Here is a 16,814-nt window from a genome sequence, read left to right as displayed (position 1 = left end):
GAATTGATAAGAAAGGAAGGGAAAAAGGAAAGAGAAGTCATAAAGGTTTAAAACAAGATGTTAAAAAACAGGGTTTTTTCAGAGACAAAGGGTAAAATATAATTTAAAAAATGATTCTGCAAAAGTACATAAGATTGTATTGTAGATATTAGTATTTGAAATCGAGTTAGAAAACTGAAATATTATATGAGTTAATAATGCATTAAAGGGAATGTATAAAAATATTTAAGATTTAACAATAGAGTTTAACTTCCTATGGAATATTATTTTTACTATATTATAAATTTAATTCTCTTTTTTTTAATTCTAAAATGTAGTACTTAGAATGTACTAAGCAGAATCAGTATGGAAAGTATGTATTATTTTAAGTGTTAAATTTAGGGGAAAGATAAAAAGTTGTCATACTTCAATCAGTAATTACAGGAGAAATATTGTATTAGAAAGAAAAGATAAATAGATAATTGAAAGAGAACAGACAAAAGATGCAAGTATAATTATCTAAACTGAGATGAAATAAATAAAATAGAATTAAGAGAGTGAATGAAGAGAGAAAATATATAGAAAATATAGAATGTTAAATAAGATATGAAATAGTATATTAAGTGAGCATGAATTTGATTTATGTCTGTACAAAAAAGATGTAACACGGGGTAAGCCGCTTTCCAAAAAGAAGTTTTATGTATTTATGTTTTGTGTTTTGTTTGTCTATGTTTGAATTAATAAAACGCTAGAAGAATGTTGGAAGAGAATAACGAAATTGTAAATAAGACAGATGGATACAATGAATATATACAATCCAAGGCAAAAGAAATATAATTGAATAGAAGGAAAGGGAGAGATAAAGAGAAGTTGGGAAAAGATATGAAGTTGAACAGATAAGATAAATATACATATTAAACTGTGTTGTATGGAAATGTGATAATTTGGAATTATCCTGTCTTTAAATAAGATGTTTTATTTGTTTTTCAGAAAAGATGTCCTATGTTATTATATTCTATGTTTTGTTTGTTTGTGTATTGTTTTTAAAAAATTAATAAAATTTGTTTTAAAAAAAAACATGCTAGCTTCTAGTAATTGCCATGTTTATTTTAAGTGCTCACAAATTCACAATTTGATTATCTTTTCCAGGATTTTCCCAGGTACTGATGTCAAACCGATTGGTCTACAGTTTTTTGGATCTACCCTTTCCCACTTTTTGAAGACTGGAACCGCATCAACTTTTTCTAGTCCTCTGGCAGTTCACTCATGCTCCAGAGCTCTGAACAATTTCTTCAATGTTTCTGAGATCACATCTGCCTGATATTTCCGAACCTTAGGATGTAAACCATCTGATCCCGACAATTTGAACTTGTGTAGAGTGGATAGGTATTTTCTTACCAATTTCCTGCCTGTTTTGACCTGCTTTCCTGCTCTGACTTCTGCAGTGCAGCTTTTGATAGCTTGTAATATTTGTCCTTTTGTGTGACAATTAAGCAGTTGCATTTTCTCCCTGTAACTCATCACCTTTTTGCCAATTGCTCCCATTAATGGACCTATCATTTCCTTAACTTTCTTTCTCATAGACCACTGCTCTATGGGCATAAATAAATACATGGCACATAGTTTACCAGGGCGATTGTCTCTTTTTCCAGGACCATGTTATTCTTCTTATCAATGCTCTCAGTATTTACAAAGCAGGGTCTTTTTTCTCCCTTCCCTACCCTCTTCTTTTTAACAATCTTTTCCTTTATCCATTTTCTTCTCAATACTGGACCTTTGGATGCCTTCTTTCTTTTCAAAATTAAACAAAAATCCCTTACCCAAAATTTGGACTTTAAGTGTCCTTGAAAATACGGGTAAGGTGGAGAATCTACTGAAATTTGTTCAGTTGCAGTTTCGTACCTTTTGTCTGGGCTTATAGAGATACAGTTGTAAAGTATGATGGGTAAACATATCCTCTGAATCTCGAATGCTTTTCCTTCTCTGTTCTAATGCTTGCATATCAAGGCAGACAGAACTGGCAGTTTCTCTCCTAAAGTAAAACAAACATTTAACAATTGCTTTGTTACACAGAATTTAACAAATAAAACAAGCCAACAATCTTAAAACAAACAAACATTTTTAGAAACCAAGAATAAACTCTGATTTTTATAAAAACTAAAACAAATCTCCTTAAGAAAGTAGCTTTGTAACAGAAAACCTGGATACTGGGAGAAAAAAGAAGTCACTTGATTTATTTTCTTTGAAAGTCTAGATTTTAGTGTATAGGAAAGATTTTTATTTTTTAATATTATTGAGAGTTCAAACCAAAGTAATGGAAATCTATGTTGTAATAGTGAACAAAGTTTAAGTAAACTCCACAAACATAATGAAAGTAGGCATAGGAGCGGGGTACCTATCTCCTGTAATTATCTAGTAAATATGAACTTTCAGATTCTAGAAATATCCATAGGAAAATGTGAGATACTGTTTGAGAGCAACTATCTCAGTCAGGAGGCGGTATCAAACAGGTAATTAGCATGGAGTTGCTACAAAAAAAACCAAGAGGGCAAGAATTGACCCTCTTTGAATGCCTTTGAGCCTTATCTACTCAGGTGAATCTGCCAATCTGGGAAGATTCCTGTGAAATTGGTCCAGAAAAATCAAGTAGCTATTGTGGATCTGGTCATTCATACCTGACAGAAACAAACATTATAGTACCATTCAGGTTGGTTGGGCATAGTGTGGAATCATCTTGCAAAATTGAGCACATTGAAATAAGTGATTTTTTAAAATTAGTAAAATCTCCCCTATTAAAACCAAATGATCTTAAAGATGTTAACTGCAGTGTATGTCTTTCTCTGACTTGATATTAAAAGTGTACTTATAAAATCAGGGCTTAAATATTTACTCCACCTACAGCAGTTGGGTGACAGAAGTTTCTCTCTTCATTTGGTTGATAATGCTGAAGTCCACATTGGCAGTGTGTTCAATACTTGGAGAGCGAATGAATGACAATGAACCTCTTTGCTCTCCCTGTTCAATAAAAAAAAACATATGTGCATGTGTACACACACACACAAACAAACAAGTTGGTTTTAATATGCTAACATGTACCCCAAATTACAAAAAGTCAGTAGTTTTTATACCCTGTTTCTATACATTTGTTTAAAGAAACTCCTTTGACATTATATGCTCTACAACCATCATAATCATTTTATTTATTTATTTATTTATTTATTTATTTATTTATTTGATTTGCCAATTGTTTACAAGATAATAAGTATAAATGTATACATAGTTGTGAATACATGAAATGGTTACATATAAGAAAAATAAAAGAATAGGAGAAACAATAGGACAGGGACGGTAGGCACGTTGGTGCGCTTATGCACGCCCCCTACAGACCTCTTAGGAAAGGGGTGAGGTCAATAGTAGACAGTCTAAGGTTAAAGTTTTTGGGGTTTGGGGAAGAAACTACAGAGTCGGGTAGAGTATTCCAGACATTGACCACTCTATTGCTGAAGTCGTATTTCCTGCAATCAAGTTTGGTGCGGTTTACTTTGAGTTTGTATCTATTGTGTGCTCTTGTGTTGTTATGGTTGAAGCTGAAGTATTCATTGACAGGTAGGACATTGCAATGTATGATTTTGTATACCATGCTTAAGTCAGACCGAAGACGGCGTAATTCAAGGTTTTCTAGTTCTAGAATTTCAAGTCTGGTGGCATAAGGTATTCTACAGCGAGTAGAGGAGTGGAGAACTCATTATCTAGACGGTTTTTGAGTTCGATGCGGAGTGCACGGGAGCGGGCACGTTGCTGTATGGTTAGGTCAGGGCGGCAACGGAGGTTCTTATGGATGGTGTTGGTTTTGGCGAGTGAGTTTATAGTATAAATGAATTTACGTTTGCTTGATTCATTTTTGCAAATGACCCTGCACAAGCGTGGGGCCACAGAGCCATCTCTATTTTTGAGCTCTCGGTCAATGCGGGAAATGTCAAGTATTTCATCAGCGGAGATGGTTGATATTGATCATACTTTGCTTATTATGATTTGGGTTGCAATTGATGAAAATATAAAAAGATTTAAATTCCTTTTCATTCATTGTCACTGCACAGAACTATCTACTATGGACCTCACTGCATTCCTAAGAGGTCCTTAAACGAGGTGTGCATAAGCACACTAGTGTGCCTACCATCCTTGTCTTACTGTCCCCATTTATCTGTATTTACATCCTTTGTTCATGTTTATATTCATACCTATATTTGTTATCTTATACATGTTTGATAAACAAATAAAATAAAAATAAAATAAACAAATAAAACTTTGACATAATGGGAATTTTTTTAGTCTTGATGATGTGAATGCATGTCACTCTACATTAGCATGCCAACACATCCTCAACCTGTCTCAGGTTTGGGACTTCCAGGGATAGCAATGGCAAGCCGAAGATGACCATAGCAAAAAGAGGAACTGGTGAATAGATTGGCTCCTTGGAACTCATCTCCTTTCCTGATCCACAAGTTTGCTCCGTATAGAATCTTTCTATGAAAAGATTGTAAAAAGTGATACTCAGCAGCTTTGAAAGCGATAGGAGTGGGGAAGAAAATCATCTTGTCCAAACTTCAGTTTGGCATCTTCAAAGTGACACTGGATTAATCTACTTTCTCTTTTAAATAATTTAGGAAACTACTCGTTATTGGCTTTCTATATTTTAAGAATCTATTGAAAGTCGATTTCATTATGGTTGGAGAAACTCCTTTTACCCTGGATGAAAGTAGTTCTATGTAGGTCTAAGGATTAAAATGACTTTGGAAAACAGAAAAATGTGGACTAGAATATTGGTTTTGGAAAGTTAATGGATTTGATTAATTTGAAAGAATGCTTCCTGTGGGGTGTTTATATTTTTATAAAATAATACAGGAAGACTTTGAAATAAATTTAAGAAATTCTCTTATGGGAAACTTTTGCAGCAGAGAGGTCAGTCAAAAACAATTACCTCAATTGCTCCCTGTGCCCAGTTTCAACCACAACATCTCACATACAGTTATTTGTGGCACAGTGCCTCTGAAAGCCGTTCAGATTTCTTTGATGATAACTATCCTCATCCATCTGCTTTGGAGTTGTAGGTGGTGCCAAACCCCAGACCCAGACTCAAGTACATCAAAGTGTATTCAGCAATTGAGGTATACACAGGTTTTGAGGAGTGGATTACACTGAATAGGATGAAATTTGATAGTGATTTCCATCTGTGCTGAAAAACTAAAAGTAGTCCTATGGAATGAGGAAGTGCTGACTTGTCTTGATTTTTTGAAATCTTTTTCTTCTTTAGTAGCCCCACCCAAATTGGGTGACTTGGGTGAGGATACTGAAGAATACCTACCAAGTCTGCAGAGATTATTGTCACAGATACCAACGATTGGATTAAAACTTTTTTGAAAATGATATTTTTACTACTTAAAAATGACAAAATATGTTCTCTTTGGCATATATTTCATATTATTTTATAATAATCAATATTTTGTACTATATTTTATAAGAAATGAATGTTGATGCAAAAACTTGTAATTGTTATTAAATGAGTAAATGAATATGTCACATATTTAGATTATATAACAATTTACTATGTTTATCCAAGGGTGAGATTCTCCCCGTGTAACAACCGGTTCGCTAATCGCGTGCTGTGTGCGCGTGCACAGCTATTGCAATTACTTACCTTCAATGTTACTTCAAAGAAGTAACACAGCTGAGGCGCGACAATCCACTCTGCCGCACGAATCAGCTGAGCAGATATAGGTGAGTACAGCGCAGGGATGGGTGGGCGGGCCCACATAGTCGTCGGATCAAACCGGATCAAACTCACCCAAACTGGTCCAAACCGGGAGAATCCCACCCCTGTGTTTATTCCCAAGAGTTTATTTTGCTTTGTTATATTTTTTTTTCATTTGTTTTGGTATTACAATTTTGTACCTAATTTGTTAGGTATTCCAATTTTCTTTTCATTTCTTTTTATATATTGTTTTATTTCTATTCCTTATTTACAAATTACAATAAAATTTAAAACATATATACAAAGAAATCCCAGAAAGGAAATCCAAATAAATAAATTAGAAGGATGGAAGGGGACTAGGGAACTACCGTATATACTCGAGTAGAAGCCGACCCGAATATAAGCCGAGGCACCTAATTTTACACAAAAAAACTGGGAAAACTTATTGACTCGAGTATAAGCCGAGGGTGGGAAATGCAGCAGCTACTGGTAAATTTCAAAAATAAAAATAATTAATTTGGGAAAGCGATCTCACTATCATGAAAGGTTTAATTGATTCACTAACCCAAAAGAAGAAGATGATGATGACAGCGGGAGGCAGGAGTCACTCTCTTCCCCTCCCTCGGAGGCCCCCTGAGTCAGGAGTCACTACCGCCGGCGCGCCCCAGTCCGCCGCCTCGGGAAGGAAAGGCAAAGCGGTTTTGCCTTTCCCTTCCCGGCTAGCTGTTGGGAGTCGCTGCCGCCGGAGGCCGCGACTCCACACCATTTTTTTTCAGAGGGAATCTGACTCGAGTATAAGCCGAGGGGGATTTTTCAGCACAAAAAATGGGCTGAAAAACTAGGCGTATACTCGAGTATATACAGTAATTAAATTGGCCACCAACCCCAAATTGTTAAATTGTTAAATTTACTCAGTCAATTATCAATCACACTAATTTTTTTATGTGCTGATTAAGTAATTAGAAGTTTAATCTCAAGTCATCTAGAATAGCTTCTAAAATTCAAAGATAATAGGTACCTGTTCTGTTCGAACACTGAAAAATGTGCAAAAACTTTTATCACAAATAAGTAATCTTTCTTTAAAAATTAGGGGCAGGCTATATTATGCAATGTTAACATATTACCAAATTGATATATTACTCCACTATAAAAATATATAATTCTGTAAAATTAAATCTTCAGTTAGCCATCTTCTGTAAGATATACCAATTTTATTTTCTGTGAAATAATTGAGATATTAAAGATAACTTCAAAAAATTCAAACATGTCAGGAAAACCTCAAAACTAGGAGATTAATGGATGAAGTCAAGGATGCACATTTTTTTTCAAGCAAGGATTATATTTGCATTCTTGAAGTATGGTAAAAGTCACACAGGGGTCAGGAGAAAAAACATTAATTTCATTTAGCTTTCATTAAAATGTAAACTTAAATGTAAACTGAATTACATATTATTCATAATAAAATGTATTTATACATCTGATATTAAACATTAGAAATAATTTTTTAGAGTTTTTCAGAGCCATACTCAAATATTTCCAGGGTGGCAGGAAACTGTAGGGGCTCTAGTTGTTTCTCTTTGGATTAAATAATCTCCATAGTCTTTCTTATTGTATAATTCTTTTAGATATTTTGGGGGCTTCTTATTTCAAACTGTTATAAAATTTATTACAAATTCATAGACACAATCATCCAAAGGTAACCAAATTTAGTTATCTGCATACATTTTACATTTAAAAGGGATAAAGCTTCAATGAATACTATCTTGACTTTCTTAATCTTCTGCGTGTATATAACTTTATCTAGGAGATTCACATCCAGTATCTATTTAGCATTAAAAGGTGAGGAGGCAAAAAAGGAAGTAGCATTTTTGTAATTATAAAATTACCTCAGCCACATAACTAATAGCATCCTTCATGTTGAGCTCACGGAAAACTTTAAGAATATGATCTCTAGTTTTCTGGGCAGATCTTCTCATAAGTATTTTGCTAAGGTTCTGTCTGTCAAAATTGGTCCATCTAAGGATACAAAGAGATAACATGCAATAGTAATATATTAAAAGGATATGTTGAACATTTTATTTGCATTACCAGGACTTTTATCTCATGCTAGTAACACCCCAGTCAATATATTTATTATCTTTATAACAGGTTTAGAACATTAAAAGAAACTTTTAAAAATAATACTTGGGAGTATAATATTCATAAGCCTTCCTATATTGATAACGATTTGTAAATTTGTAAAGATAAACTTTGCCATCAATACAGAATTAGGAGACTAAAAATGGAAGAAACTGACTATGCATTCAGTCTTAGTATTTGCCATCCAAATACTAGCCAGGTATAATCCTGCTTAGTTTTTCAAGATGAAGTAAGTTCAACTACAAATAGCCCTAAACATACAATATTCATTCAGTGAGCAAAATTACAACAATGCTGAAAAAATGGAGTAGAAACCCATCCCCAAAATTATAGCCATTACAATGCCGCTGTAGTTATGTGATGAAGATTTGAGCATTTAGCAGCCTGCTGCAACTCCACCAAGCCACAGTCCTGCTATTCTCCAAATAACATCTTGCTTTATGACCACATTGCTTACAGATGAAAGTTCATTGGTCCCAACTGCGGCCATTACAAAGATTACCCATATTTCTCTTAACTAAGACTAATAACAGTAAAAAGATTTGTTATCCAGTATGTTTCATTCTGAATACTTTTAAGTATCAGGCATCCATACTTCAATATCTTACTATTAAGTAACCTTTTCGTATTCATTCCAAATCAACTTACTTGTCTCTCAAGTAATTGTGTCCTATTTGACCAGATATGTCTTCAATAGCTGAAAGGATATGATCAAAGGCCTGCAAAATAAAAAATATTTATGACTTCATTTTATAATAAAAAAATAATGTAAAACGCTTTAAGTGTAGAGCCATGGAGCCATGAAGCAATCAATTATCTTCAGACTAATTAGAATATTTTGCTTCAATATCTCACTATCTAGACCAGGGGTGTCAAACTCGATTTCATTGAGGGCCACATCAGGGTTGTGTTTGACCTCGGGGGCCAGGGTATGTGTCACCAAGGTATGTGTGGCCAGCTTGACGTCACTCATTTCAGGGATGCCTGTGGTGGCCTGAGCACTCTGCCAGTGAAAACAGGTTGCTGAGTTCTGAGTCCACGATAGCCTCCTGCAACCCTTTGCCAGTGAAAATAGAGCTCAGGTGGGCCTTGCATGCCCCCCTGGGCCCCGTTTCTAGCTGCAATGGACTCCTGCAGCCCTCTGCGAGCAAAAATGGAACTCCATATGGAAGATCCAGGCACTATTATGAACAATGGTTCTATGAAAAAGAAAACTGTTTTACCTGTTATGATGTATCCAAAATACAAGTATGATACATCTTAAATACAGTACTATCAAAAGAAGTCAACACAGGTAACCATTTATTTATAGAACTTTCTCAGTTTATTTTGAACTTATTTTATTCTATCACTTTGGAAGTGTAATTAACTAAATCTGGAATTTTAATGTAACTGTTATTAATTAATTGAATTTGTAATAATAGCAGGACAGGTGTTTGTATTCTTTCAGGCTCAAGCCTTAGTTTATCCAAAATAAAATTATTATTTTTCCTTTTGTAAACATTTTATAGTCTTTTGCACGTCTACCAACATATATAGTTCATCTTTGTAACCATACACTAGGTATGTACAGTAGAGCAGCCCTGTAGATAAAATGCCTTATATCAGACTTTTTCTTCCATTCAAATGTGTCTGATTACTGGACATTGACTGGACACATTCCTGCAGTTTTTTTTGGCAAGGATTGAAGTGGTTTGCTATTGCCTTCTTCCTAGGGCTGAGAAAAAGTGAGTAGGCTTGGCTGGCTTGCTATCATCTATCTATCTATCTATCTATCTATCTATCTATCTATCTATCTATCTATCTATCTATCTATCTATCATCTAGCTATCTATATAACAAACAATACAAGCTTCAAATTACCCAAGCTTATGCACCAACAATGAGTTACAGTGATGATGAGGTAGAAGAGTTTTATGATGATGTGGCCCATCTTTAAGACAAAGAAAAATGTTAGTACAAAATACTAATGGATGACTTTAATGCAAGAATAGGAAGAACAATAACTGGAGAAGAAGCGACTGGCCCTTATGGATGTGGTGAACGAGATAATAGAGGCAATAGACTCTATAGATTTTGCTGAAGGACAGGAACTTTATATCATTAACCTCATTTTACAAGAAAAACATAAGCAAAATTGACTACATCATTGATAAAACCATATTTTGAAATTGTACTGTCATCAATCACTTTAATGTTGAAAGTGACTATAGAATAGTATGAGCTAAAATGAAGATAGACTGTATGAAAAGAGCATATGAAAATGATAAAAATATCATGAAAAGTGAAAATAAAGAGTTTTAAGTTATTAGAGAAGGGCAGTGATTTTGAGATTAATTTATAAAATTGCTTCGCTCTATTGCAAGATTTGGAAGAGAAGGACATTATCGACCAAAATGAACAAATAGTCAACAACAGTGGGCTTGTTAACGCATGTGATTGTGAGAGCAGGCTTTTCCAAGGCCAGTCGTAGAGGGAAATAGAGATGCTGAAGTGATTTTTATACTCAATGCTGAAATGCTGAAGTGATTTTTATACTCAAGAAAAGGACACAAGATGATTTAAAGGACTATTGCCCAATAAGCTTTCTTTCAGTTACCAACAAGGTTTTCACCAAAATAATAGCAAAAAGAACATTGAGAACATTAAATGATGCACAGCCAGAGGAGCAAGCAGGGTTCAGAAGTAGCTCCAGCACAATGGATCATACCCAAGTTGTTCAGCAAGTCACTGAAAGGCACAATGTGTACATCATGCCTTTGTGCATGGCTTGCATTGACTACAAAAAGGCATTTGACTCAGTATTCCAGAAAGCAATAATCAATGCATTGCTTAACCAAGGTGTAAACACTGCTTACATAAATTTATTGCAATCAGTTTATGAAAAAACAATGACAACAGTTTGCCTTATTGATCTTAAAGTGGAAATCAACATAGAACAAAGTGTATGACAAGGCGATACAGTATCATGTATCATTTTCTCAGCCTGCCTTGAAGAAATATTTTGTAAACTAAACTGTGTGAAAGATGGATTAAAATCAGTGGTGTCTATTTAAAAAACTTAAGATTTGCAGATAATGTTGTTCTCTTCCCACAAGATTCAAAAGAACTACAAAGACACATACAAGACTTGCACAAAGCAGGAGAATCATTTGGCTTAAAAATAAACCTGAAAAAGAGCCTGGTTAAGAAAAAATACGTATCTGGAGAAGAACTAGATGCAATAGACCACTATATATACCTTGGCCAATGGATCTCAATGGAAGGTGGTACAATAAAGGAAACTGAATGGCGTATTAAATGGGTTGGCAGGCATTCAGCAAGTTAAGCATGATTTTCCCCCTATGCCTAAAGAGAAAAGTTGTCAATCAGTATGTGCTACCTGTTTTAACATGTCAGTGAAACATGGACACTAACCTCACAATTCATATAAAAGCTATGAGTGGTGCAAAAAGCTATGGAAAGATACATGCTCAGCATCACAAGACAAGATAGAAAGACTTGTATATAGATTAGGGAACAAATGAAGGTATATGATAACATCAAGACAGTAAAATAATTGAAATGGAAATGGGCTGGTCACATAACAAGAAGAACTGATGGCAGATTGACTAAGGCAGTCATAGAATGGACTCCAATTTGATAAAAACCATCCACAAAAGAGACCTAAAACATGAGGAATCGACAACATCAGCAAGTATTGTGTGCCTAATTAGTAAAAAAAAAAAAAACCTCAAGTGAGCCAGCAATGTATTGTATCAACAATGGATATTATCAAGATCATGTGAAGTATTAGTACCTCTTTATACTGCTTTGGTAAGACCATATTTGGCATATTGAGTTCAGTTTTGGTCACCATGATACAAAGATGTTGGGACGAGTATAGGGAATAACAATAAAGATGATTATGGGGTTGGATGCTACACACATGATAACTGGGTATAATCTAGTCTAACAAAGAGAAGGACTGGGGCAGTATGATAAACAGTTCTTCAGTATTTGAGGGGCTATCACAGAGAAGAAGGGGTCAACTTATTCTCTAAAACACTTGAGGGCAGGACAAGAAGTAATAGATGGAAACTTATCAAGGAGAGATCTAATCTAGAATGAAGCAGAAATTTCTTGATAATGAGAACAATTAATCAGTGGAATGACTTGCCTCAAGAGATTGTGGCGCTCCATTGCTCATTGGAGATTTTTAAGAAGAGATTGTCTGGAATGGAATATGGTTTACTGCCTGAGCAGGAGGCTGTTCTAGAAGAACTTTAAGGTTTCTTCCAACTCTATTGTTCTGTATTTTATACATACATAAATACATACATACTACTTTACAGTAAAGAAAATGTATACAGATCATTCTCACTTATTGACTGTCACATGCTGTGTCCATATGATGGTCTAAGAAATTTTTTTGCAACTTACCCTTGCATTTACAGCTGAAGCTAGAGAAATGCCCTTTTGACAATGACTTTCACCTGCTACTCTAGCTGGCACCACAAGTCTAAGAAGTTCCTCAATTCACAGACCTGTTCTTTTAAGATAAGTGTATCCACATCCAGAGCTAATGTTGGAATTGAGCTGATTATTCACCAACAAATGATTAATTCATCTAGCAGAGATTTAATTTCAGTTAAATTAATTTCAGCAAAACTTAGTCACCGAACTGGTAGTAACACCGGTTGGCCACAAACGTATTAACAAGAGAGATCAGAGCAGCAAAAAGAAGCTACTCTGAAAAGTTAAGGAATCAGTTCTCAACAAAGGAACCAGCAAACGTGTGGAAAACTCTTAGAAACATCACTGGCTACAGCAAACCTCCTTCCCAGGCAGAAGGAAATCAACAATTAGCAGATGACCTGAATGTGTTTTACTGCAGGTTTGAAAGGAAACTACAGCCACATATTTCCACAACCCCCATCTCAAACACACCAACAACTGACAAACCTCCTACAACTGACCCTAACCCATTAGGTTCACAACCTCTAATGATCACAGAAAAAGAAGAGCAAGATCTATTTCACAGACAAAAGCCAGGAAAAGCACCAGGGCCAGATAAGATGACTCCTTCTTGCTTAAAAATCTGTGCTCACCAATTGGCCCCCATCTTCACCTGAATCTTCAATAGATCACTAGAGATTGTGCTTTGTTCCTTCTTTTTTTCAAACGCTCTACTATCATCCCAGTGCCAAAGAAGCCCTCCATCAAGGAACTGAATGACTACAGACCAGTTGCTCTAACATCTGTAGTTATGAAAACCTTTGAAAGGCTAGTGTTGTCCCACCTAAAAACCATCACGGATCTGCAAACTCCAAAGATCCCATGCAATTTGCATACTGAGCAAATAGATCGACAGATGATGCTGTTAAAATGGCTCTGGACTATATCCTACAACATCTTGAATCTCCAAATACCTACATGAGGGTCCTCTTTGTAGACTTCAGTTCAGCATTCAATACCATCATTCCAGACATTCTTCTAACTAACTAAACCAGCTAGCGGTACCTGAACACACTTGTAAGTGGATCATAAGCTTCCTAATAGACAGGAAGCAGCAGGTGAAGCTAGGCAGAATCACATCTGATACCTGTACAATTAGCACAGCCCCCCCTCTCCACTTCTCTTCTCCCTATATATCAATGACTGCATCTCAAACGATCCATCTGTTAAAATACTGAAGTTGCAGATGATACAACAGTGATTGGTCTCATTAGAGACAACAATGAATCTGCATACAGACAGGAGGTTGTACAACTTGTGTTATAGTGTGACCGAAACAATCTGGAACTGAACACACTCAAAACCCTAGAAATAGTGGTAGACTTTAGGAGAAACCCTCCCATACTACCACCTCTTACAATACTAGACAACATAGTATCAACAGTAGAGACCTTCAAATTTCTAGGTTCTATCATATCACAACACCTAACATCAACAAGTCATCAAAAAAGCACAACAAAGAATGTTCTTTCTGCGCCAACTCAGAAAGCTCAAACTGACCAAGGAGCTGCTGATACAGTTCTTCAGAGGAATTATTGAGTCTGTCATCTGCACCTCTATAACTGTCTGGTTTGGTTCTGCAACCGAACAAGACAGACACAGACTCCAGAGAGTAATTAGTACTTCAGAAAAAACAATTATTTATTTTATTTTATTTATTTATTTGATTTGCCAATTGTTTACAAGATAATAAGTATAAGTGTATACATAGTTGTGAATAAATGAAATGGATACATATAAGAAAAATAAAAGAAGAATAAGAGAAACAATAGGACAGGGGACGGTAGGCACGTTGGTGCGCTTATGCACGCCCCTACAGACCTCTTAGGAAAGGGGTGAGGTCAATAGTAGACAGTCTAAGGTTAAAGTTTTTGGGGTTTGGGGAAGAAACTACAGAGTCGGGTAGAGTATTCCAGACATTGACCACTCTATTGCTGAAGTCGTATTTCCTACAATCAAGTTTGGTGCGGTTAACTTTGAGTTTGTATCTATTGTGTGCTCTTGTGTTGTTATGGTTGAAGCTGAAGTATTCATTGACAGTGTATGATTTTATATACCATGCAATGTATGATTTTATATACCATGCTTAAATCAGACCGAAGACGGCGTAATTCAAGGTTTTCTAGTTCTAGAAAGTCTGGTGGCATAAGGTATTCTACAACGAGTAGAGGAGTGGAGAACTCTTCTTGTGAAATATTTCTGGACTTTCTCAGATACGTAATGTGGGTTCCAGACTGATGAACTGTATTCGAGTATTGGTCTAGCAAATGTTTTGTATGCTCTGGTTAGTAGTGTGATATTACCAGAGAAAAAGCTACGTAGGATTAGGTTAACAACTCTTAATGCCTTTTTGGCTATGTAGTTGCAGTGGGCTCTAGCACTTAGATCATTAGAGGTGAGTATTTCAAGGTCCTTTACAGAGGACCTTGTACAAATTACTACCAACCTGCCTTCAATCGAGGACCTGTATACTGCACGAGTCAAAAAGAGGGCTGTGAAAATATTTACAGACCCCTCACATCCCAGACATAAACTGTTTCAATCCTTCCCTCAAAATGACGCTATAGAGTTTTGCACACCAGAACAGCTAGACACCAGACAGTTTTTTCCCCAAACGCCATCATCTGCTAAACAAATAATTCCCTCAACTCTGTCCAACTATTTACAATGTCTGCACTACTATACGTATTAATCTTCTCATCACTCCTTATTGCCCATCCCCTCCCACTTGTGACTGTATGACTGTAACTTTGTTACTTGAATCCTTACGATTTATATTGACTGTTTCCTAGTATGATTTGATTATTTATTGTATCCTATGACTATTATGAAGTGTTGTACCTAATGATTTTTGACTCTTGACGAATGTATCTTTTCTTTTATGTACACTGAAAGCATTTGCACCAAAACAAATTCCTTGTGTGTCCAATAAAGAGTTCTATTCTATTCTATTCTATTCTATATGAGGCAGAGACTTTTCTTTCTGCAAATGCAGCATGTATATTTGCTATTATTTCCTTTACTATTATTTTCCTTCACATTGCAAAGGAACAAAAAGCATAATAATTTCTCAACATTTTAAACATTAATATGAAGTTGGAAGATATACAGTTTATTTTATTGATTAAATGTTTATGCCATCCATCTCCAACGATAGTGACTCTATCACAATGGTAGTACATTATTATTTAAAAGTAGCTTGCAGCAAGTTCTAGCTCCTTAAACTATATTTCTTTGGGACATAAATTAGCTTACCCTGCTATGGAGCTTCTCATTCAGTTTGGGTTCTCTGTGTTCACTTTTTTTCACCTTCAACCACTGCACTAAAGGTTTGATTGTTAAACCCTTTGAAGGAAAATGAACAAATTACCTTAGTTTTAATTAAAAGAAACATTGCACATTTAAAGGATGAAAAAAAGGAATGAAATGTGCATATCACTAAATAAAGATACTGATTTAGGTAATCTGTCATATATTGTTAGACTGGCTATGGTTAGGAAATGAATACATTTTGACACCTGACTGATACCGTGTTTCTCATATAATAAGGCCGGGTCTTATTTTTTTTTGAGCCCCGAAAAAATGGCTAGGCTGTCTTTTCGGGGGTGACTTAATTCCCCCCCCCCTTGTATCTTTGGGTGGGCGGGTGGCGACGGCTTGGATGTTGACCTTGGCATTGGTGGGGCACTTCGTATTGGGGTCAACGCAGGCAGCACCATATCCGGGTGTGCAACAAAAGTACTTCCTAATGGCAAGCTCCCCCACCATTCCCCCCCATTTCACATGTTTTAATATGGGCCTTAATTTGGGGGGAGGGCTTAATTTCATTTCATGCCTATAAAACATGCTGGGACTTCCTATTGGGGGAGGCCGTATTGTTGGAGAAACAGGGTAGATTATTCTATTTACTTCAATACACATTCTGCCTGTTCCAACGAAGTTCTATCCCTATATAAATATAATATATAAATTTCCTCATGTTTGGTAATTTTTTGTTGATAATATAGTATTCTGGAAACACTTTTAATGACAGTTCTTTGCCCACAAGAAAATAAGTCTATCTACTTCCTTATTGGTAAAACACTTTTCATATTTTTTAAAGAATATATAACATATTTGCAAATAAACATGTCTTCACAGAATTTGCTACAATAATGTTGTAGTGTTTCTAATTAAAATCAATGGTTCATTATCATTGAAATTAGAAACCAATATTATAGAAACTGTGTTAAAGAAACCCAAATAGCAAATTTCCTTTTGCAAATGGTTGAAATGGTTTGCCTTGCTTATATAGCTCTCATAAAATAATAATGTTCATTAAAAATATGTATTCTCATTTATGACAGATATTTAAATTTTTATGTGGGAAAATGTAACAACTTACATGGGAAAATGTAAAATAGGAATTCTTTATTTTTTATAAATAAAAAATAAAGAATTCCTATTTTAC

The 16,814-nt window shown here is 35.3% G+C and overlaps 1 protein-coding gene across 13 annotated transcripts in view; it reads right to left on the bottom strand.

Annotated features, from left to right (window-relative positions):
• The window catches only part of SLC9A3 (solute carrier family 9 member A3), a 93,639-nt gene that overhangs the window by 13,819 nt on the left and 63,006 nt on the right, over nucleotides 1-16,814 (bottom strand). For all 13 annotated transcript variants that reach the window (XR_015745943.1, XM_087947122.1, XM_087947130.1 and 10 more), the window contains 5 exons: nucleotides 15,620-15,709; nucleotides 8,516-8,586; nucleotides 7,615-7,744; nucleotides 2,879-2,994; nucleotides 1,882-2,011 (listed from right to left, as the gene is read on the bottom strand). Coding sequence is in view for 12 of the 13 variants with exons in the window: in XM_087947122.1 (XP_087803248.1) it covers nucleotides 1,882-2,011; nucleotides 2,879-2,994; nucleotides 7,615-7,744; nucleotides 8,516-8,586; nucleotides 15,620-15,709 (537 nt within the window). In the remaining variant the exon portion in view is untranslated. The remainder of the gene's footprint in view (nucleotides 1-1,881; nucleotides 2,012-2,878; nucleotides 2,995-7,614; nucleotides 7,745-8,515; nucleotides 8,587-15,619; nucleotides 15,710-16,814) is intronic.

This window comes from Notechis scutatus, chromosome Z, assembly GCF_049901735.1.
Source record: "Notechis scutatus isolate UNSWTSFEM ecotype Mainland chromosome Z, rNotScu1.2, whole genome shotgun sequence".
Classification (NCBI taxonomy): domain Eukaryota; kingdom Metazoa; phylum Chordata; class Lepidosauria; order Squamata; family Elapidae; genus Notechis; species Notechis scutatus.
The sequence above is the reverse complement of the archived record's forward strand: the minus strand, read 5'-3'. Positions and strand labels throughout refer to the sequence as shown.